We start from the raw sequence: 23,478 nt of genomic DNA on the forward strand, positions 1-23,478 counted from the left end.
ATGGAGAGTCATACTCCACCGTACCATGGAGAGTCATACCCCACCGTACCATGGAGAGTCGTACTCCACCGTACCATGGAGAGTCATACCCCACCGTACCATGGAGAGTCGTACCCCACCGTACCATGGAGAGTCATACTCCACCGTACCATGGAGAGTCGTACTCACCGTACCATGGAGTCGTACCCCACCGTACCATGGAGTCGTATCCCACCGTACCATTGAGAGTCGTATCCCACCGTACCATGGAGAGTCATACCCCACCGTAAATGGAGAGTCATACTGCACCGTACTATGGAGAGTCATACTTCACCGTACCATGGAGTCGTATCTCACCGTACCATGGAGTCGTACCCCACCGTACCATGAAGAGTCATACTCCACCGTACCATGGAGAGTCGTACCCCACCGTACCATGGAGAGTCATACTCCACCGTACCATGGAGAGTCATACCCCACCGTACCATGGAGAGTCGTACTCCACCGTACCATGGAGAGTCATACCCCACCGTACCATTGAGAGTCGTACCCCACCGTACCATGGAGAGTCATACTCCACCGTACCATGGAGAGTCGTACTCACCGTACCATGGAGTCGTACCCCACCGTACCATGGAGTCGTATCCCACCGTACCATTGAGAGTCGTATCCCACCGTACCATGGAGAGTCATACCCCACCGTAAATGGAGAGTCATACTGCACCGTACTATGGAGAGTCATACTTCACCGTACCATGGAGTCGTATCTCACCGTACCATGGAGTCGTATCCCACCGTACCATGGAGAGCCATACTCCACCGTACCATGGAGAGTCGTACCCCACCGTACCATGGAGAGTCGTACCCCACCGTACCATGGAGAGTCGTACCCCACCGTACCATGGAGAGTCAAACTCCACCGTACCATGGAGAGTCGTACCCCACCGTGCCATGGAGTCGTACCCCACCGTACCATGGAGAGTCATACTCCACCGTACCATGGAGAGTCATACTCCACCGTACCATGGAGTCATACTCCACCGTACCATGGAGTCATACTCCACCGTACCATGGAGAGTCGTACTCCACCGTACCATGGAGAGTCGTACTCCACCGTACCATGGAGAGTCGTACCCCGCCGTACCATGGAGAGTCGTACCCCACCGTACCATGGAGAGTCGTACTCCACCGTACCATGGAGAGTCGTATCCCACCGTACCATGCAGTTGTACCCCACCGTACCATGGAGAGTCATACTCCACCGTACCATGGAGTCGTATCCCACCGTACCATGGAGAGTCATACTCCACCGTACCATGGAGAGTCGTATCCCACCGTACCATGGAGAGTCATACTCCACCGTACCATGGAGAGTCATACTCCACCGTACCATGGAGTCGTATCCCACCGTACCATGAAGTCGTATCCCTCCGTACCATGGAGTCGTATCCCACCGTACCATGGAGTCGTATCCCACCGTACCATGGAGTCGTATCCCACCGTACCATGGAGTCGTATCCCACCGTACCATGGAGAGTCATACTGCACCGTACCATGGAGAGTCGTACCCCACCGTACCATGGAGAGTCGTACCCCACCGTACCATGGAGAGTCATACTCCACCGTACCATGGAGAGTCGTACTCACCGTACCATGGAGTCGTACCCCACTGTACAATGGAGTCGTATCCCACCGTACCATGGAGAGTCGTATCCCACCGTACCATGGAGAGTCATACTCCACCGTACCATGGAGAGTAATACTCCACCGTACCATGGAGTCGTATCCCACCATACCATGGAGTCGTATCCCACCGTACCATGGAGAGTCATACCCCACCGTAAATGGAGAGTCATACTGCACCGTACTATGGAGAGTCATACTTCTCCGTACCATGGAGTCGTATCTCCCCGTACCATGGAGAGTCATACTCCACCGTACCATGGAGTCGTGTCCCACCGTACCATGGAGAGTCATACTCCACCGTACCATGGAGAGCCATACTCCACCGTACCATGGAGAGTCATACCCCACCGTACCATGGAATCGTACCCCACCGTACCATGGAGAGTCATACTCCACCGTACCATGGAGAGTCGTACCACACCGTACCATGGAGAGTCGTACCCCACCGTACCATGGAGAGTCGTACCCCACCGTACCATGGAGAGTCATACTGCACCATACCATGGAGAGTCGTACCCCACCGCGCCATGGAGTCATACCCCACCGTACCATGGAGAGTCATACTGCACCGTACTATGGAGAGTCATACTTCACCGTACCATGGAGTCATACTCCACCGTACCATGGAATCGTATCCCACCGTACCATGGAGAGTCATACTCCACCGTACCATGGAGAGTCGTATCCCACCGTACCATGGAGAGTCATACTCCACCGTACCATGGAGTCGTATCCCACCGTACCATGAAGTCGTATCCCACCGTACCATGGAGTCGTATCCCACCGTACCATGGAGTCGTATCCCACCGTACCATGGAGTCGTATCCCACCGTACCATGGAGTCGTATCCCACCGTACCATGGAGAGTCATACTGCACCGTACCATGGAGAGTCGTACCCCACCGTACCATGGAGAGTCGTACCCCACCGTACCATGGAGAGTCATACTGCACCGTACCATGGAGAGTCGTACCCCACCGTACCATGGAGAGTCATACTCCACCGTACCATGGAGAGTCGTACTCACCGTACCATGGAGTCGTACCCCACTGTACAATGGAGTCGTATCCCACCGTACCATGGAGAGTCGTATCCCACCGTACCATGGAGAGTCATACTCCACCGTACCATGGAGAGTAATACTCCACCGTACCATGGAGTCGTATCCCACCGTACCATGGAGTCGTATCCCACTGTACCATGGAGTCGTATCCCACCGTACCATGGAGTCGTGATCATTTTATTTATTAACGGAAAAAAGCTATCCGAACCTTCATGGCCCTATGTGAAAAAGTAATTGCTCCCTAAACCTAATAACTGGTTGTTTGCGGTAACTGACAATGAGTCTTTCACATCGCTGTGGAGGAATTGTGGCCCACATGAACCTCCTTTTTAAGGTCATGCCACAGCAACTCAATCGGATTCAAGTCCGGACTTTGACTAGGCCACTCCAAAACCATTTGTTTTTTTTAAGCCATTCAGAGGTGGACTTGCTGGTGTGTTTTGGATCATTGTCCTGCTGCAGAACAGAAGTGCGCTTCAGCTTGAGGTCACGAACGGATGGCCAGGCATTCTCCTTCAGGATATTTTGGTAGATAGCAGAATTCATGGTTCCATCAATCACAGCAAGTCGTCCAGGTCCTGAAGCAGCAAAGCAGCCCCAGACCATCACACCACCACCACCATATTTGACTGTTGGTATGATTTTCTTTTTCTGAAATGCTCTATTACTTTTATGCCAGATGTAACACACCTTCCAAAAAGTTCAACTTTTGTCTCCTCAGTATTTTCCCAAAGGTCTTGGGGATTATCAAGATGCCAAAAGTGAGACAAGCCTTTATGTTATTCTTGGTCAGCAGTGGTTTTCGCCTTGGAACTCTGCCATGGATGGCATTTTTGCCCAGTCTCTTTCTTATGGTTGAGACATGAACACGGACCTTAACTGAGGCAAGTGAGGCCTGCAGTTCTTTAGATGTTGTTGTGGGTTCTTTTGTGACCTCTTGGATGAGTTGTCACTGTGCTCTTGGGGTAATTTTGGTAGGCCGGCCACTCCTGGGAAGGTTCACCACTGTTCCAAATGTTCTCCATTTGTGGATAATGGCTCTCAACGTGGTTCGCTGGAGTCCCAAAGCTTTAGAAATGGCTTTGTAACCCTTTCCACGCTGATAGATGTCAATTACTTTGTTCCTCATCTGTTCCTGACTTTCTTTGGATCGCGGCATGATGTCTTGCTTTTTGAGATCTTTTGGCCTACTTCACTTTGTCAGACAGGAAATCACTTCAATAGAACCTGAGTCAACAGGTCTGGCTGTAATCAGGCCTGGGTGTGGCTAGTGAAATTGAACTCAGCTTTCCAAAAAATGTGATTAACCACAGTAAATTCATGATTTAACAATGGGGGAAATTACTTTGTCACATAGGGCCATGAAGGTCCGGATAGCTTTTTCCCTTAATAAAATAAAATGATCACTTAAAAACTGCCTTTTGTGTTTACTTGGGTTATCTTTGTGTAATATTAACATTTGTTTGACGATCTGATACATTTAAGTGCGACAAATGTGCAAAAAAATAAGAAATCAGGAATACTTTTTCACAGTACTGTACACTTAGGTTGGAGTCATTAAAACCACCACATCAACCACTCCACAAATTTCTTGTTAACAAACTATAGTTTTGGGAAGTCGGTTAGGACATCTACTTTGTGCAGGGCACAAGTATTTTTCCAACAATTGTATGCAGACAGATTAATTCACTTATAATTCACTGTATCACAAGTCCAGTGGGTCAGAAGTGTACATACACTAAGTTGACTGTGCCTTTAAACAGCTTGGAAAATTCCAGAAAATGATGTAATGGCTTTAGAAGCTTCTGATAGGCTAATTGACATCATTTGTGGATGTATTTCAAGGCCTTCTTTCAAACGAAGTGCCTCTTTGCTTGACACCATGGAAAATCTAAAGAAATCAGCCAAGACCTCAGAAAAAACATTGTAGACCTCCACAAGTCTGGTTCATCCTTGGGAGCAATTTCCAAATGCCTGAAGGTACCACATACATCTGTACAAACAATAGTACGCAAGTATAAACTCCATGGACCATGCAGCCGTCATACCGCTCAGGTATGTCTCCTAGAGATGAACGTACTTTGGTGCGAAAAGTGCAAACCAATCCCAGAACAACAGCAAAGAACCTTGTGAAGATGCTGGAGGAAACAGGTACAACAGTATCTATATACACAGTAAAACGAGTCCTATATCGACATAACCTAAAAGGCCACTCAGCAAGGAAAAAGACACTGTTCCAAAACCACCATAAAAAAAGCCAGACTACGGTTTGCAACTGCACATGAGGACAAAGATTGTACTTTTTGGAGAAATGTCCTCAGTTCTGATGAAACAAAAATAGAACATTTTGGCCATAATGACCATCGTTATATTTGGAGGAAAAAGGGGGAGGCTTGCAAGCCGAAGAACACCATCCCAACCGTGAAGCACGGGGGTGGCAGCATCATGTTGTGGGGGGGCTTTGCTGCAGGAGGGACTAGTGCACTTCACAAAATAGATGTCTTCATGAGGGAGGAAAATTATGTGGATATATTGAAGCAACATCTCAAGACATCAGTTAAAGCTTGGTCACAAATGGGTCTTCCAAATGGACAATGACCCCAAGCATACTTCCAAAATTGTGGCAAAATGGCTTAAGGACAACACAGTCAATGTATTGGAGTGGCCATCACAAAGCCCTGACCTTTCAGCAAAACTGAAAAAGTGTGTGTGAGCAAGGAGGCCTACAAACCTGATTCAGTTACACCATCTCTGTAAGGAGGAATGGGCCAAAATTCACCCAACTTATTGTGGGAAGCTTGTGGAAGGCTACCCAAAACGTTTGACCCAAGTTAAACTTCTGATCCACTGGGAATGTGATGAAGCTGAAATAAATAATTCTCTACTATTCTTCTGACATTTCACATTCTCAAAATAAAGTGGTGATTCTAGCTGACCTAAGACAGGGAATTTTTACTAGGATTAAATATCAGGAATTGTAAAAAACTGAGTTTAAATGTATTTGGCTAAGGTGTATGTAAACTTCTGACTTCAACTGTAGATACAGAGATGGGTTGAGAGGAAAGAGAGAGAGAGAGAGTCAAACTGAGAGGATGTGTGAAGGTGAAGAGATATATCTAGGATGCTTTCTATCAGCATGTAAATAATCACACTCTGTGAAACACCCTCCTCTCCTCGTTTAAGAAAAGTACTCCCAGCTCTTTCTCTTATCATTTCATGTCTTCCCTCCCTTGATTGTGGCTTTCGCTTTATCAGCTCTCAGAGCTTAAGATTGTACACAATAGAGTGTTTGAGAGAAACTGTGCAAGATTGTTTGTGTATATGGGATAGAGCAAGTGTGTAGAGAGCAGACATGTGTTGAGTGCATAGACCCCAAAAAATATGGACGAAGCCATCAATGACGTCATCCCATAGTTTCCTATGAGAATGCTCAGTGGCGCATTTGATGAAGAGGAAGTGTCATTTCAGTGTGTCGCAATCTTGCTACATGGAAGAGTTTTTGGAAACATTGCATGGGCAATTTGAGCTACTCTAGGAAGTGATGTTGCAGACTAGCCCCCTCTCATGGAGTTTATCAAGTTAAAGGCTGACCGAGGTACTGCAGGCTGACATTAGCAACGAAATGATCCCATAACTTTGTCTGTGTGTTATTTAAAGTAGTCGGTTCAAGGATATACATCTGGTGAAAAATAATACATTATTGGTACCAATATTTGTGTATATAACAAAAATGTATATTCACAAATATTGACCACGAAGATCGGCACTTCCCCAGTCACTTTAATTAGGGATCCTGTTATCTGGAAACAATGACTGCAGTATTACGTCGGTCTTCAAATCCTCAATGCCAGGAGACAGTCGTTCTCCCCGGGTGAGTGTATCTTTCTGCTTCACTCTGACAAGTACGTTTGTTTTTAGGTGTATACAGTACATTCGGAAAGTATTCAGACCCATTGACTTTTCCACATTTTGTTACGTTACAGCCTTATTCTAACATGAATTACAATTATTTATTTCTCATCAATCTACACATAATACCCCATAATAACATAGCAAAAACAGGTTTCTATACATTTTTGAAAATGTATTACGAATAAAAAACAAAATTACCTCATTTACATAAGTATTCAGACCCTTTGCTATGAGACTCAAAACTGAGCTCAGCTGCATCCTGTTTCCATTGATCATCCTTGAGATGTGTCTAAACTCCACCTGTGGTAAATTCAATTGATTAGACATGATTTTGAAAGTCACACACCTGTCTATATAAGGTCCCACAGTTGACAGTGCATGTCCGTACAGACCGAGATATGTTTGTGTCGGGACACAGATATGGGGAAGGGTACCAAAATATTTCTGCAGCATTGAAGGTCCCCAAGAACACAGTGGCCTCCATCATTATTAAATGGAAGAAGTTTGGAACCACCAAGACTCTTCCTAGAGCTGGCCACCCGGCAAACGGAGCAGTCGGGGAGAAGGGCCTTGGTCAGGGAGGTGACCAAGAACCCGGGGTCAAGGGGTCACTCTAATAGAGCTCCAGAGTTCCTCTGTGGAGGTGGGAGGACCTTCCAGAAGAACATCCATCTCTGCAGCACTACACCAATCAGGCCTTTATGGTAGCGTGGCCATACGGAAGCCCTAGTATCAAAATATATCAAATTGACATGGAAAATTACTCAATGTCCCCCTCAGGTGGCGAAGAAGTATAATACACCTAAACTAACAAAACCAGGCTGATAAACTGGCTGGTGTTCCTCAGTAAAAAGCACATGACAGCCTGCTTGGAGTTTCCCAAAAGGCACCCAAAGGACTCTCAGACCATGAGAAACATGCCAAGCGTCACGTCTGGATGAAACCTGGCACCATCCCTACGGTGAAGCATGGTGGTGGCAGCATCATGCTGTGGGAATTTTTTTCAGCGGCATGAGAGAAACTCCCCCCTATACAGGTGTGCCAAAGTTGTAGCATCATTCCCAAGAGGACTCAAGGCTGTAATAACTGACAAAGGTGCTTCAACAAAGTACTGAGTAAAGGTTCTGAATACTTATGTAAATGTGATATTTCTGTTTTTTATAAATGTGCAAAAATGTTTAAAAACCTGTTTTTGCATTATGGAGTATTGTGTGTAAAATATTGAGGGAAAAAATGATTTCATCAATTTTAGAATAAGGCTGTACCATAACAACATGTGGAAAAAGTCAAGGGTTCTGAATACTTTCCGAATGCACTGTATGCATGTATCTGTGTGTACGAAAACCACTGTGTACTACACAATACATCAATCACACGTGTGTCTGCATCCTCTGCGTGTGTCTCTGATTGTAGTCCGTACCAGGAGGAGAGGAGTAGGAGAAGCGGGTGGAGGTACCATACTTCCCAAGCAGAGTTTCTGGACCAGGACCTAGTCCTTGGACTGGCCCTGGTCCCACCCCTTGTCCAGTTGGGTACATCTCATAGGCTGGCCCTACTTCCGGGGGCGGGGCAAAGCCCATCCGATAGGTGGGATACTTGGCGGGGTAGCCGTAGTTGTCATAGGTGAGCTGAGTGTTGCTGTCCAATAGGCCGCAGTCACCGGGGAATTCGCTGGTCTGTGAAGTGGGATGGTAAGGATGGGTGATGTTGGGCGGGGCTTGGCTCTGCCCAGCCCTAGTGAAGGTGTTGAACTGGGCGTAGCTAGTATGAGACATCCTGGAAAGAGGTCGGGGGTCGTAGCACCCTGCCCGTGACCCCGGATTCCCCGGGACCCCTCCTGCCACCACCGCCCCCCCGGGGCCCCCTGGTGGTCCACTGGAGTTAGCTCCTGTAGCTCCCCCCGGAGGGTTGGAGTTCCGGAACTCTCCCTGGTACATCATAGAGCGGGACGACGGCCTGGCATCGTCGTGGGTGGTCGCGCGGACATTGTAGTAGCCGTTCGTTGGATCCTAAGAATAGAGATGAGGAAATAGTGAGATTTTTACATGGGTTAAAATGTGAGGTTTGAGCATTATTTGAGGTGTGAGTTAGTCATGTTTGATATGTTGTGTGTTAGTTGTGCATTGTACTGTCCTAAGGATAGAGGTGAGGCGATAGTGAGCTTTTTTCAAGCTTACATGAGTGTTTACATTTGAGATGTGAGCATATTTGAGGTAGTCAATGTGATAATTTGTGTGAAATGTTATGTGTAAGTTGTGTATTGTGATTTCCTAAGGATAGTGAGCTTTTTACATGTGTTTTAATTTGAGGTGTCAGCATATTTGAGGTGTAAGGTAGTCATTGTGATATTTTGTGTGATGGGTTTATGTGTATTGTGTTGTATACAGTCACCCATCTACACACAATAAATACCCCATAATAACAAAGTGAAAACTTTTTTTTTGAAATGTTTGCAAATTTATTGAAAATGAAATACAGAAATATCTCATTTTCAATACATGTTAGAATCCCATTTGGCGGCAATTACAGCTGTGAGTCTTTCTTGGTAAGTCTCTAAGAGCTTTGCAGACCTAGATTGTACAATATTTGCACATTATCATTAAAAAAATGTAAGCTCTGGCAAGTTCATTGTGGATCATTGCTAGACATTTTCTAGTCTTGCCATAGATTTTCAATCCGATTTAAGTCAAAACTGTAACTAGTATATTTGGCCATGCGTTTTAGGTTACTGTCCTGCTGAAAGGTGAATTTGTCTCCCAGTGTCTGTTGGAAAGCAGACTGAAGCAGGTTTTCCTTTAGGATTTTTCCTGTGCTTAGCTCTATTATCCTAAAAAACTCCCTAGTCCTTGCTGATGACAAGCATACTCATAACATGATCTAGCCAACACCATGCTTGAAAATATGAAGAGTGGTACTCAGTGATGTGTTGTGTTGGATTTGCCCCAAACATAACATTTTGTATTTAGGACATTAAGTTAATTTCTTTGCCACATTTTTAGCAGTTTTACTTTCAAACAGGATGCAGGTTTTGCAAAATGTTTATTCTATACAGGCTTCCTTTTCACACTGTCAATTAGGTAAATATTGTGGGAGTAATTACAATGTTGTTGATCCATCCTCAGTTTTCTCCTATCACAGCCATTAAACTCTGTAACTGTTTTAAAGTCGCTTGTGCTTCTAGTTCCGACAATGCAGTAATAACCAACGAGTAATCTAACTAACAATTCCAAAACTACTACCTTATACACACAAGTGTAAAGGGATAAAGAATATGTACATAAAGATATGTGAATGAGTGATGGTACAGAACGGCATAGGCAAGATGCAGTAGATGGTATTGAGTACAGTATATACATATGAGATGAGTATGTAAACAAAGTGGCATAGTTTAAAGTGGCTAGTGATACATGTATTACATAAAGATGCAGTAGATGATATAGAGTACAATATATACGTAGACATATGAGATGAATAATGTAGGGTATGTAAACATTATTTTAAGTAGCATTGTTTAAAGTGGCTAGTGATATATTTTACATCAATTTCCATTATTAAAGTGGCTGGAGTTGAGTCAGTATGTTGGCAGCAGTCACTCAATGTTAGTGGTGGCTGTTTAACAGTCTGATGGCCTTGAGATAGAAGCTGTTTTTCAGTCTCTCGGTCCCAGCTTTGATGCACCTGTACTGACCTCGCCTTCTGGATGATAGCGGGGTGAACAGGCAGTGGCTCGGGTGGTTGTTAGGAAGGAAGCCCTGTATATTTGTAGTGACTGGGTGCATTGATACCCCAACCAAAGTGTAATGAATAACTTCACCTTGCTCAAAAGATATTCAATGTCTGATGTTTTTTTTACACGTCTACCAATAGGTGCCCTTCTTTGCAAGACATTGGAAAACCTCCCTGGTCTGATTGAATCTGTGTTTGAGGGACATTACAGATAATTGTATGTGTGGGGAGATGCGGTAAAACACTATTATTGTTAAACATGTTAAACACTATTATTGTACACAGAGTGAGACCATGCAACTTATTATGTGACTTGTTAAGCTATTTTTTCTTATTTAGGCTTGCCATAACAAAGGGGATGAATCATACTTATTGACTCAAGATATTTCAGCTATTCATTTTTGATTAATTTGTTAACCTTTCTAAAAACAAATATTCCACTTCGACATTGTGGGGTATTGTGTCAATGACATTGTGGGGTATTGTGTCAATGACAATTTTAAATTCAGGCTGTAACACAACTAAATGCAGAAAACCTCAAAGTGTGTGAATACTTTCTGAAGGCATGAGATTTATTTTATTTCACCTAGGCAAGTCATAAGAACAAATTCTTATTTTCAATGACGGGCCTAGGAACAGTGGGTTGGTTAACTGCCTGTTCAGGGGCAGAATGACAGATTTGTACCTTGTCAGCTCGGGGGTTTGAACTTGCAACAAATGCTTTAACCACTAGTCCAACGCTCTAACCACTAGGCTACCCTGCCGCCCCAGATGTTTGTTGTTTTGAGGTAGGTTGTATGAAGTGAGTAGCAGAGAGAGAGAGTTGCTCACCTTCAGTTCGTACTCCTCACAGGTATCGAGCTCACTGCGCAGGTCCTGCTTCAGATCCATATCGTCTTTGAATGGCTGAGTGGAGGGAGAGAGGGAGACAGAGGGCAGAAACTAAACCATCAAACAACAAAAAACACACAGGGAGAGAGAGAAAGGAGGGAAGGAAGAGGAAAACAGAATATCCGGTTTTTCATATGATGAAAACAATATAAAATGTTATTTGATAAATGTTTGTTGACTACAGTTAAAAATGTTATAGACAGGGCTATGCAGCTCATAAGGGGGAACTCAGTCAGTGGTTTGTTCTCAAACAACAATTAAATGCTTCAGCACCTTATAGCTTCTATAACACTTTCTGTCTTAAAGCGGCAATAGGTAACTTTTTGGGCGACCCAACCAAATTCACATAGAGGTGTGAGTTGTAGATCTGTCATTATCATTGAAAGCAAGAATAAGAAGCCGTAGATCAGTTCAATGTGTGCTATTTCTATGCTTCCCGTTCTTAAAACCAGTTGGGGGCGCTATTTCATTATTGGATAAAAAAACGTGCCCATTTTAAGCGCAATATTTTGTCACGAAAAGATGCTCGACTATGCATATAATTGACAGCTTTGGAAAGAAAACAGTCTGACGTTTCCAAAACTGCAAAGATATTATCTGTGAGTGCCACAGAAACCAAGATGAAACTTCAAACAGGAAATGAGCAGAATTTCTGAAGCTCTGTTTTCCATTGTCTCCTTATGTGGCTGTGAATGCACCACGAACGAGCCTGCCCTTTCTGTCGTTTCTTCAAGATGTCTGCAGCATTGTGACGTATTTGTTGGCATATCATTGGAAGATTGGCCATAAGAGACTACATTTTCCAGGGGTCCGCCCGGTGTCCTTTGTCTAAATTGGTGCGTAATCTTCAGGTGCGGGCATTTTCTCCTGGGATTCAGGAGAGAAAGCACACTTCCACGAACGATATATCATCGAAGAGATATGTGAAAAACACCTTGAGGATTGGTTCTAAACAACGTTTGCCATGTTTCAGTCGATATTATGGAGTTCATTTGGAAAAAAGTTTGGCGTTTTGATGACTGGATTTTTGTTTTTTTTTGGTAGCCAAACATGGCGCACCAAACGGAGCGATTTCTCCTAAACAAATAATCTTTCAGGAAAAACTGAACATTTGCTATATAACAGAGTCTCCTCATTGAAAAAATCTGAAGTTCTTCAAAGGTAAATGATTTTCTTAGAATGCTTTTCTGTTTTTTGTGAAAATGTTGCCTGCTGAATGCTAACGCTAATGCTAACGCTAAATGCTACGCTAGCTAGCTACTGTTACACAAATGATTGTTTTCCTATGGTTGAGAAGCATATTTTGAAAATCTGAGATGACAGTGTTGTTAACAAAAGGCTAAGCTTGAGAGCTAGCATATTTATTTCATTTCATTTGCGATTTTCATGAATAGTTAACGTTGCGTTATGGTAATGAGCTTGAGGCTGTATTCACTATCCGGGATGACTAAGTGCTAGAGGTTAAGTTTCGTTTTTGAGTCTTTTACTTTCGGTTTTGTAGTTTCAACCAGATGAAATATAATATTTTTGGTTATGGAAAAGGTATTTCACAGCGGTTAGATGGCACAATAATTCTTTACACTATACTTGCTTGTTTTGTCACAGGGAATAGAGTGCTATTTGGGACACACCCTCAGCCTGTGAGAAGTCTTCAGGTAAAAAATAACATAAACCCTCTATCCATGTCCCGTTTATCCTTAATTGTATTGTTTTACTATAAAGTCTAAATGCACTTGAAATAAACAGCAAAAGTAAAGAAAGGTTCAGGACTGCACTTTGATTCCCTTCAACATGGTATAGTTGGCACATTTTTTTTTTTTTTGAGGAGACGCGCTCCTTTGTCAAAACAATTGCCCTTTAAATAAAGTTTGATTTGTATTATAGAGGTGGGTGTTGTGGGGTACTCACGGAGTACATGGTCTTGACCATGCGTGTTGCCGTGGAAATGCTCCCTGACTCCTCCTCCAGACTGTGTGTCTCCTTGTTGACCGTTTCCACCTTGATGTCTGGCTTCCCCAGAGTGACCCCACGTCGACCTGGAACCCAAACAAGACAGAGGCTGCTGTCAAACACACACATGTACGCATGCGCATGCACACACACACACACACACACACACACACACATACATATACAACAAAACACACCTATTCAATGACAGACATATGTCCTGTATCAAATGGCACCCTGAACAAAAATAGTACACTGTAAAGGGAATCAGGTGATTTTTAGGACACGTCCTATATGAATGACACACAGACATGTACACACAGAGAGATGTTGCATGCAGAGGGCGTGGTAGCTGATTGGTACAATACGGCCTACAGGGAGGAGGTGAGGGCCCTCGGAGTGTGGTGTCAGGAAAATAACCTCACACTCAACGTCAACAAAACTAAGGAGATGATTGTGGACTTCAGGAAACAGCAGAGGGAACACCCCCCTATCCACATCGATGGAACAGTAGTGGAGAGGGTAGCAAGTTTTAAGTTCCTCAGCATACACATCACAGACAAACTGAATTGGTCCACTCACACAGACAGCATCGTGAAGAAGGCGCAGCAGCGCCTCTTCAACCTCAGGAGGCTGAAGAAATTCGGCTTGTCACCAAAAGCACTCACAAACTTCTACAGATGCACAATCGAGAGCATCCTGGCGGGCTGTATCACCGCCTGGTATGGCAACTGCACCGCCCTCAACCGTAAGGCTCTCCAGAGGGTAGTGAGGTCTGCACAACGCATCACCGGGGGCAAACTACCTGCCCTCCAGGACACCTACACCACCCGATGTCACAGGAAGGCCATAAAGATCATCAAGGACATCAACCACCCGAGCCACTGCCTGTTCACCCCGCTATCATCCAGAAGGCGAGGTCAGTACAGGTGCATCAAAGCTCTGACCGAGAGACTGAAAAACAGCTTCTATCGCAAGGCCATCAGACTGTTAAACAGCCACCACTAACACTGATTGGCTGCTGCCAACACACTGACACTGACTCAACTCCAGCCACTTTAATAATGGGAATTGATGGGAAATGATGTAAATATATCACTAGCCACTTTAAACAATGCTACCTTATATAAATGTTACTTACCCTACATTATTCATCTCATATGCATACGTATATACTGTACTCTATATCATCGACGGTATCCTTATGTAATACATGTATCACTAGCCATTTTATACTATACTATGCCACTTTGTTTACATACTCATCTCATTTGTACATACTGTACTCGATACCATCTACTGTATCTTGCCTATGCTGCTCTGTACCATCACTCATTCATATATCCTTATGTACATATTCTTTATCCCCTTACACTGTGTACAAGACAGTAGTTTTGGAATTGTTAGTTAGATTACTTGTTATTACTGCATTGTCGGAACTAGAAGCACAAGCATTTCGCTACACTCGCATTAACATCTGCTAACCATGTGTATGTGACAAATAAAATTTGATTTTATTTGATTTGATTTGATTTACTCACTGCCTTTTCGTTGGCGGTAGAGGAAGAAGGCCAGAGCCAGCAGAAAGATCAGGAGCAGGATGGAGGATCCTACTGTTCCACCAGCTATAATCCCCACTGGAACAATCTCTGTACACAGAGACGAGACAGACAGAGACACATGGTTATACCAACATATAATGCTAATATATGCCATTTAGCAGACACTTTTATCCAAAGTGACTTACTTTTTAAGGTGTGGATGGAGAGTGGAATTCCCTCTTTATGTATTTTATTTAGATATTGATAGATACATACATAAATGAGAGATGGAGATTAGTGTTGGGAACAGAGAGGAAGGGGGAAAGTGATGGACCCGGGGATCGCCTCTTCAGGGGATGAAGCCAGGCAGCTTTAAGGTGTACCTTTCTCCTCCAAGGTGATGATCATAGTCCCTGGTCCGAAGGCGTTCCAGGCGGTGCAGTTGTACGGAGAGTGGAAGTCAGACTGCATGACGTTGTTGATGGTGAGGGTGGAGAGGACAGCCCCTCCCTGGGAGTGAGGTTTACTCTGTTCCACCGTGTACCTCTCCAGCAGAGTCCCCTTCTCCTTCTCCCACACGTTCTCCTTCCACGCCCACACCTGGGAGGAGTCAAACACACATGCACGCACAACAATAAAAACTGTGAGTCAATGGAGAATAGAACATCTGTTTATACAGCCATACTGTATATTCAAACACAACATATACAGTGCCTTGCGAAAGTATTTGGCCCCCTTGAACTTTGCGACCTTTTGCCACATTTCAGGCTTCAAACATAAAGATATAAAACTGTATTTTTTTGTGAAGGATCAACAACAAGTGGGACACAATCATGAAGTGGAACGACATTTATTGGATATTTCAAACTTTTTTAACAAATCAAAAACTGAAAAATTGGGCGTGCAAAATTATTCAGCCCCTTTACTTTCAGTGCAGCAAACTCTCTCCAGAAGTTCAGTGAGGATATCTGCTTTTCTTCAGCAGGGACAGGGAAGATGGTTAAAATTGATGGGAAGATGGATGGAGCCAAATACAGGACCATTCTGGAAGAAAACCTGATGGAGTCTGCAAAAGACCTGAGACTGGGACGGAGATTTGTCTTCCAACAAGACAATGATCCAAAACATAAAGCAAAATCTACAATGGAATGGTTCAAAAATAAACATATCCAGGTGTTAGAATGGCCAAGTCAAAGTCCAGACCTGAATCCAATCGAGAATCTGTGGAATTAACTGAAAACTGCTGTTCACAAATGCTCTCCATCCAACCTCACTGAGCTCGAGCTGTTTTGCAAGGTGGAATGGCAAAAAATGTCAGTCTCTCAATGTGCAAAACTGATAGAGACATACCCCAAGTGACTTACAGCTGTAATCGCAGCAAAAGGTGGCGCTACAAAGTATTAACTTAAGGGGGCTGAATAATTTTGCACGCCCAATTTTTCAGTTTTTGATTTGTTAAAAAAGTTTGAAATATCCAATAAATGTCGTTCCACTTCATGATTGTGTCCCACTTGTTGTTGATTCTTCACAAAAAAATACAGTTTTATATCTTTATGTTTGAAGCCTGAAATGTGGCAAAAGGTCTCAAAGTTCAAGGGGGCCGAATACTTTCGCAAGGCACTGTAAGTACTCATATAACCATACATACACCCCACCCCCCCACCCACCCACCCACCCACCCACCCACACACACACACACAATACATTAGGTTCCGTGTCTTTAACACAAACACACCTAAGGACACACACATGCATGCAGACACACACACACACACCTGGTCGAGGCAGGTGTACACAAGCAATAAAGAATCTAGCAGATTTTCTACCGTAAATCTGCTGAAGTAGTTAAACTATTAAATATGGAGCATAAATACATCAAACATGTTGTACTAATGTACCTTTAAACCCCCAAAAATGAAAAAGGCAAAGAGACTGGAGGAGGCAGAAAAAGAAATAAAAGATTTGAACTTATCCCCTCCTCTTCCCTCCCTCCCATTCACCAGCCCCCTGTTTCCTCACACGTACACAGCGCCATATGTCATAGGTCCTCTTTCTCTGCATTAAGTTAAAACTATAATGTCGTATCACACTATATGCTCCTAGCTCCCACTGGCTGTCACAAATGGCTCACTATTCCCTTTATAGTGCACTACTTTCAGAGCTCTGGTCAAAAGTAGTGCACTATAAAGGGAATATGGTGCCATTTGTAACCACTAAAAGGCAGGAGTGGAGACTTTTTTAATAAAGCACAGATTTCTGTCATGTCTCTGCTGGTGTAGTGGATAATCGATACTGAAAGGTACAGAATTTTACTCTCCCCTTCACTCTCACATCATCCCCTTCTCACACCACGTGTTGTCAGTACAGTTACTATTCATGCATTCACTCGCTCTTTTCACAAAGACTTACAATTAATAAGAAATTTACAAAGCATTTCGAGGCATTTATAAATGCATATACATGAAATGTATTATGAAGTGTTGCAGACATTTCATAGGATATCTCACAGAGTTCACTTCACTTACAATCTTATCGGGTGGAGGGGTGCTAGCGATATAGCACTTGACCTCTCCTCTCTCCCCTCTCACTGCGTACTGCACTGGTTCGCTGGAGATAATGGGAGGGCCTGGGGGAGACAGACAGATACAGCTATTTAGACTCCACTCATGACAAAACAAGTGATAATGAGGGGAAATTTGTGCTAGACAAGGGGAACCTGATCCTATATCAACACTCCTATTCTGAGACACTTTATGAATATGGGCCCAGAAGTAATAACAGCAGAATCGAAAGGGCAGTAATGTTAAAAGTAAAACTGTATGTGTGTGTGTGTGTGTGTGTGTGTGTGTGTACACTATACACGGCTGTACTCTAACTGACCGTTGACTATAAGATGGACCTCAGTCTCTCTCACTCCGATCCTGGGGACGATAGCCTTACACACATACTGGCCCGCATCTGCCTGGCTCACGGACTTCAGGACCAGCTCCTCATTGTTACTAAGGACCTGAAAAGGACACACACAGGCACGCACACAAGTACGGGAAGGAGATTAGATGGAACCGAGTTGTAAAGGGAGGGAGGGAGGGAGATATTTAATTAATAAAACATGTTGATTTTCTCAGCAGCAGGCTCCAGTATATTTTTTTATTACAGTAGTTATAAAGCATTCATAAAATATTTAGGGCATAGGTTAGGAGTTCAACATTAGTTGATTTGGGGGGGTTAGATTTAGGTTTGGGGAGAGTAAGAAGTGCAGGTGGGACAAGGTTCAATGTAGTGCTGCTTTTATGGGTTTAGGGTATTTAAATTCGGCCGGTGGGCAATATTAACCTTAAATGTGATGATTACCAGGACCTAAATATAAAGAGTACCAGCACCCAAAATGAGTTACATCTGGCACCTCTTTCAGTCCAAGTCAAGCACTGGTAGAATGGATATGGACGTCCCGATATGGGGTTTCAGGGTCCTGGATAGCAGCAGTGCTGGGGTCAATTCCATTTTATTTCAGTCAATTGTGGAAGTAAAGTGAAATTCCAATTAGAATTATTTACTGAATTGAATTCATTTAAATGGATTTGAGCTCAACCCAGGATTTATAGCAGAGTATAGCTTCTCAGTTCTCACCATGTTCGATCCCTTCTTGGTCCAGGTGAGTGTGAGTGGAGGGTTTCCGGCCCACTTGCAGTTGAGTTTGGCATCAAAGTCAATGTCCACTGTAATCGGTGTGAGCGCCCCCGTCAGGATAGGACCATCTGACAGACAGACAGATACAGTCGTTAAACAGGTATATAGAATTTGTTCTTAACTGACTTAACTGACTTGCCTCAGCACTGTAGGTGCGTGAGACAAGTGTTATTTGACATGTATCTTTTTGGACACGCAAAGACCCAAATGGCGTTCAATAGAAATCCTCGTTGAGAATGAAACGACGGAACAAATGAACAACGAAAAAGCACAGCAAGTAAGTGAAAGAAATAGGTTCTGATTATGTTTTACTGGTAATGGGGACATACGTAAATGCCAACAAAATAACTTTTTGGTCAGTGTGGTGTGTGTGTGTATAACCTTTATTTAACTAGGCAAGAAGATTAAGAACAAATTCTTATCTACAATGATGGCCTGGACGATGCTGGGCCAATTTTGCGCCGCTCTGTGGGACTCCCAATCACGGCCTGATGTGATACAGCCTGGATTCGAACCAGGGACTCTTGCACTGAGATGCAGTGCCTTAGACCGCTGCATCCATGTGTGTCTGTTAACTATTTAACTGTACTAGAATGCTTAAAAGGCAGCAAAAAAATGTAATATCTGATACCAGTATCAGCCACAAATGTCATATCGGTGCATCACTACATTAAATTTACCAGCTTCAGAAATTGCAGCCCAAATAAATGCTTCACAGAGTTCAAGTAACAGGCACATCTCAACATCAACTGTTCAGAGGAGACTGTGTGAATCAGTCCCGAATTGCTGCAAAGAAACCACTACTAAATTACACCAATAATAAGAAGAGACTTGCTTGGGCCAAGAAACATAAGCAATGGGCATTAGACTGGTGGAAATCTGTCCTTTGGTCTGATGAGTCCAAATTTGAGATTTTTGGTTCTAACCGCCGTGTCTTTGTGAGACGCAGAGTAGATGAACAGATGATCTCCGCATGTAGGTGTTGAAGCTAGAAGCAAAAGCATTTCGCTACACCCATAATAACATCTGCTAATCACGTGTATGTGACCAATAAAATTTATTTTATTTCTGTGGTTCCCACCGAGAAGAATGGAGGAGGTGTAATGGTGTGGGGGTGCTTTGCTGGTGACATTGTCTGCAGCGATACGCTATTCCATCTGGTTTCTGCTTAGTGGGACTGACATTTGTTTTTCAACAGGACAATGACCCAGCACACCTCCAGGCTATTTGACCAAGAAGGAGAGTGATGGAATGCTGCATCAGATGACCTGGCTTCCACAATCACCCGATCTCAACCCAATTGAGATTTGTATTTCTATTGAACCTTTATTTAACTACGCAAGTCAGTTAAGAACAAATTCTTATTTACAATGACGGCCTACCCCTGGCCAAACCCGGACAACGCTGGGCTAATTGTGCGCCACCCTATGGGACTCCCAATCACAGCCAGATGTTATGCAGCCTAGATTCTAACCAGGTACTGCCACTCGGCAGCATGGTTTGGGACAAGTTGGACCATGGGGGCTGAGATAAAATGTTGCTGTTTTTAAGCTAATTTACTGCAATTCTACAAATGAGGGGGGTGGGGTCACGTGCCCTGCATGCCCTGGGATAGATGGATGGACAGACAGACAGATACAGTAGAAAAGAAAGCAGATAAACAGACAACAGACTATTATGCTGCCTCAGTCTTCTATCTGTTTATCTGCTGTCTTAAGTGTATGGAGGTTTGGAACTGTAAATGACAAGTCTAGGTGATGTGTTTGTTGGTCTTGATATGTAAATGTATGAGCTGTGGAAATGAATTTCCTCTTCAGAGGACAATAACATCTATCTAATAGTCAGACTCACAGTGTACATCGACCACGATGCTGAGGTTGGTGTGTCCCACAGCGTTGAACACAGAGCAGGAGACCGGCTCGGTGTGAAAGGAGTGGTCTACTGGGGTCACAAACACACTCTCCCTCGCCCCCTCCAGGAGAACACCACCCTTCGCCCACCTGAGAGAGACACAGGTGTCACATAGCAACACTGATCTTCACTACAGTACATGTTCACATAGCACAAACACACCCAAACAGATACACTTTCACAGGTTGTATTCACAAGACACCAAATGGAAGAAAACAGACTGAAACGGGGAGGGACTACCTGAACTTGTCCAATATGAAATGCTTGTTTTTGGTTTTCTGTTGCAAAATGTTTTACTACGTTTTGCTGATAGGGGAGAGTGGGGTAAATTAAGCCAAATGGTTAGTTGAGCCACCCATTGTTTCTAGGAAACCATACACAGCATTTATAATTTAACCAAATATTTAGGAAGAGGTCATCATTTCATGGAGGTCCAAAAAAACAGATTTTCACAAAGTCAAATTAATGTATTGTGTTATAGGTTTCATGAGGCTACCATCTAAACCAACGTAGATAGTTTTAATATTGTTTTGTACATCAGTTGGGGTCTCCATAAGATAAAGTATGAGGTCCTAAACCTAGCATTAAAGTGTATCCTTGTAGCTGTGTTGGCTAATATAGTCAAAATGTTTGCATTTGGGTTAGTTGAGCCAATGTTCATGGAGTAAGTTGAGCCAATGGGAACCATACCCCATACAAATGAGGATGGCATTTTGTCAGTTTTATGCTTAATATGCGTAACAAGTATAGTATTTTTGCAATGATTAATGCATATGAACTCAAGATAGTGCATTTGTATTGTAACAGAGCAGAAATCATCGTGCCCCGTGTATGCCAAACATAAAACCAGCAGGGGTCTAGCCCCCCTTGACATCCTTGAGAGAGCATCCAAGGAAGTGAGAGAAGGGAAGAAGTCCATTTGAGCAGCAACAATGGATGAAATACATTGACTGAATGACACTGAAGAAAAAGAAAACAAACATGAACCCGTGTAAAAGATGACATGGAGTCTGAGCTTGCTAAACATATCAAGAATCTTGTTTTATGGACTTAGTGGCCTCAACTAGAATTTGCCTACAAATTGGCACATTGAAACAACCTCCCTGTCCCAAACAACTGGTCGCAAAATGGAAGAGTAAGTGATATTGAACAAAGATATCTATATCTGAATGTAGGCATATATATTATTTACAATATACATTACAACAGGGTAGGAGTAAAAACAAAAACCTAACAAAAGATAACTATTGTAAAATAGATTGTGTCTGTAAAATGTATATAGTATGTATAAGCTAAGCGTTGTTTTTCATAAGTTTACTCCAATTAGGGGTGGGGTGGTAGGGTTAGTGGAAAATAATAAAGCAAAACATATTTTTAAAAGATGTCAATATATACAGTAGCAGTCAAGTTTGGACACACCAACTCATTCAATGTTTTTTTTTTTTACTACACTGCTCAAAAAAATAAAGGGAACACTAAAATAACACATCCTAGATCTGAATGAATGAAATATTCTTATTAAATAGTTTTTTCTTTACATAGTTGAATGTGCTGACAACAAAATGATCAATGGAAATCAAATTTATCAACCCATGGAGGTCTGGATTTGGAGTCACACTCAAAGATGGAGCGAGACATGTCCCAGATGTGCTCAATTGGATTCAGGTTTGGGGAACGGGCGGGCCAGTCCATAGCATCAATGCCTTCCTCTTGCAGGAACTGCTGACACACTCCAGCCACATGAGGTCTAGCATTGTCTTGCATTAGGAGGAACCCAGGGCCAACCGCACCAGCATATGGTCTCACAAGGGGTCTGAGGATCTCATCTCGGTACCTAATGGAAGTCAGGCTACCTCTGGCGAGCACATGGGGGGCTGTGCGGCCCCCCAAAGAAATGCCACCCCACACCATAACTGACCCACCGCCAAACCGGTCATGCTGGAGGATGTTGCAGGCAGCAGAACGTTCTCCGCGGCGTCTCCAGACTCTGTCACGTGCTCAGTGTGAACCTGCTTTCATCTGTGAAGAGGACAGGGCGCCAGTGGCAAATTTGCCAATCTTGGTGTTCTCTGGCAAATGCCAAACGTCCTGCACGGTGTTGGGCTGTAAGCACAACCTCCACCTGTGGATGTGGGGGCCCTCATGGAGTCTGTTTCTGGACGTTTGAGCAGACACATGCACATTTGTGGCCTGCTGGAGGTCATTTTGCAGGGCTCTGGCAGTGCTCCTCCTGCTCCTCCTTGCACAAAGGCGGAGGTAGCGGTCCTGCTGCTGGGTTGTTGCCCTCCTACGGCCTCCTCCACGTCTCCGGATGTACTGGCCTGTCTCCTGGTAGTGCCTCCATGCTCTGGACACTATGCCGACAGACACAGCAAACCTTCTTGCCACAGCTCGCATTGATGTGCCATCCTGGATGAGCTGCACTACCTGAGCCACTTGTGTGGGTTGTAGACTCCGTCTCATGCTACCACTAGAGTGAAAGCACCGCCAGCATTCAAAAGTGATCATAACATCAGCCAGGAGGCATAGGAACTGAGAAGTGGTCTGTGGTCACCACCTGCAGAACCACTCCTTTATTGGGGGTGTCTTGCTAATTGCCTATAATTTCCACCTGTTGTCTATTCCATTTGCACAACAGCATGTGCAATTTATTGTCAATCAGTGTTGCTTCCTAAGTGGACAGTTTGATTTCACAGAAGTGTGATTGACTTGGAGTTACATTGTGTTGTTTAAGTGTTCCCTTTATTTTTTTGAGCAGTGTATTTTCTAAGTTCTATACATGGGGTGGCCAAGGCTACTTCAGGGGGTCATTAGACCATGACAGAAAAGTTGTGTGTAACCCTAATGTGGCATCCAAGGAGCATGAATGAATCCTATGATTGCTGATTAGAGGTAGAAGTGATAATTTACTTAACCCAGAGTCCTTCAATGTGGCAGATAGTGTGGTCCAAAAGGGTTACTTCACTAGAATTCTTTAACATAATATGAATAGTCAGTGTCTCTACCTCGGAACTGCAGCTCAATATCGCACGCACGCACACACACACGAGACTTGGATCACTTTGTTTTCATGAATATAATCTGAATCTATGAGTGATGAACATCCAAAATATTTTCAGAAAACAAAGCTCA

At 43.7% G+C, this 23,478-nt stretch overlaps 1 protein-coding gene across 1 annotated transcript in view; it reads right to left on the reverse strand.

The window, feature by feature from the left end:
• Positions 1-3,369: 3,369 nt before the first annotated feature.
• LOC110508322 (kin of IRRE-like protein 1) overlaps positions 3,370-23,478 on the reverse strand; it is a 110,358-nt gene continuing 90,249 nt past the window's right edge. Inside the window, exons 7-15 of the mRNA XM_021588756.3 lie at positions 20,287-20,435; positions 18,376-18,503; positions 17,629-17,755; positions 17,274-17,374; positions 15,132-15,348; positions 14,749-14,856; positions 13,166-13,293; positions 11,198-11,272; positions 3,370-8,649 (exon numbers count right to left, since the gene is read on the reverse strand). Coding sequence (XP_021444431.3) covers positions 8,011-8,649; positions 11,198-11,272; positions 13,166-13,293; positions 14,749-14,856; positions 15,132-15,348; positions 17,274-17,374; positions 17,629-17,755; positions 18,376-18,503; positions 20,287-20,435 — 1,672 coding nt within the window. The 3' untranslated portion in view covers positions 3,370-8,010. The remainder of the gene's footprint in view (positions 8,650-11,197; positions 11,273-13,165; positions 13,294-14,748; positions 14,857-15,131; positions 15,349-17,273; positions 17,375-17,628; positions 17,756-18,375; positions 18,504-20,286; positions 20,436-23,478) is intronic.

This window comes from Oncorhynchus mykiss, chromosome 28, assembly GCF_057628025.1.
Source record: "Oncorhynchus mykiss isolate SJ-2025 chromosome 28, ASM5762802v1, whole genome shotgun sequence".
NCBI lineage: Eukaryota > Metazoa > Chordata > Actinopteri > Salmoniformes > Salmonidae > Oncorhynchus > Oncorhynchus mykiss.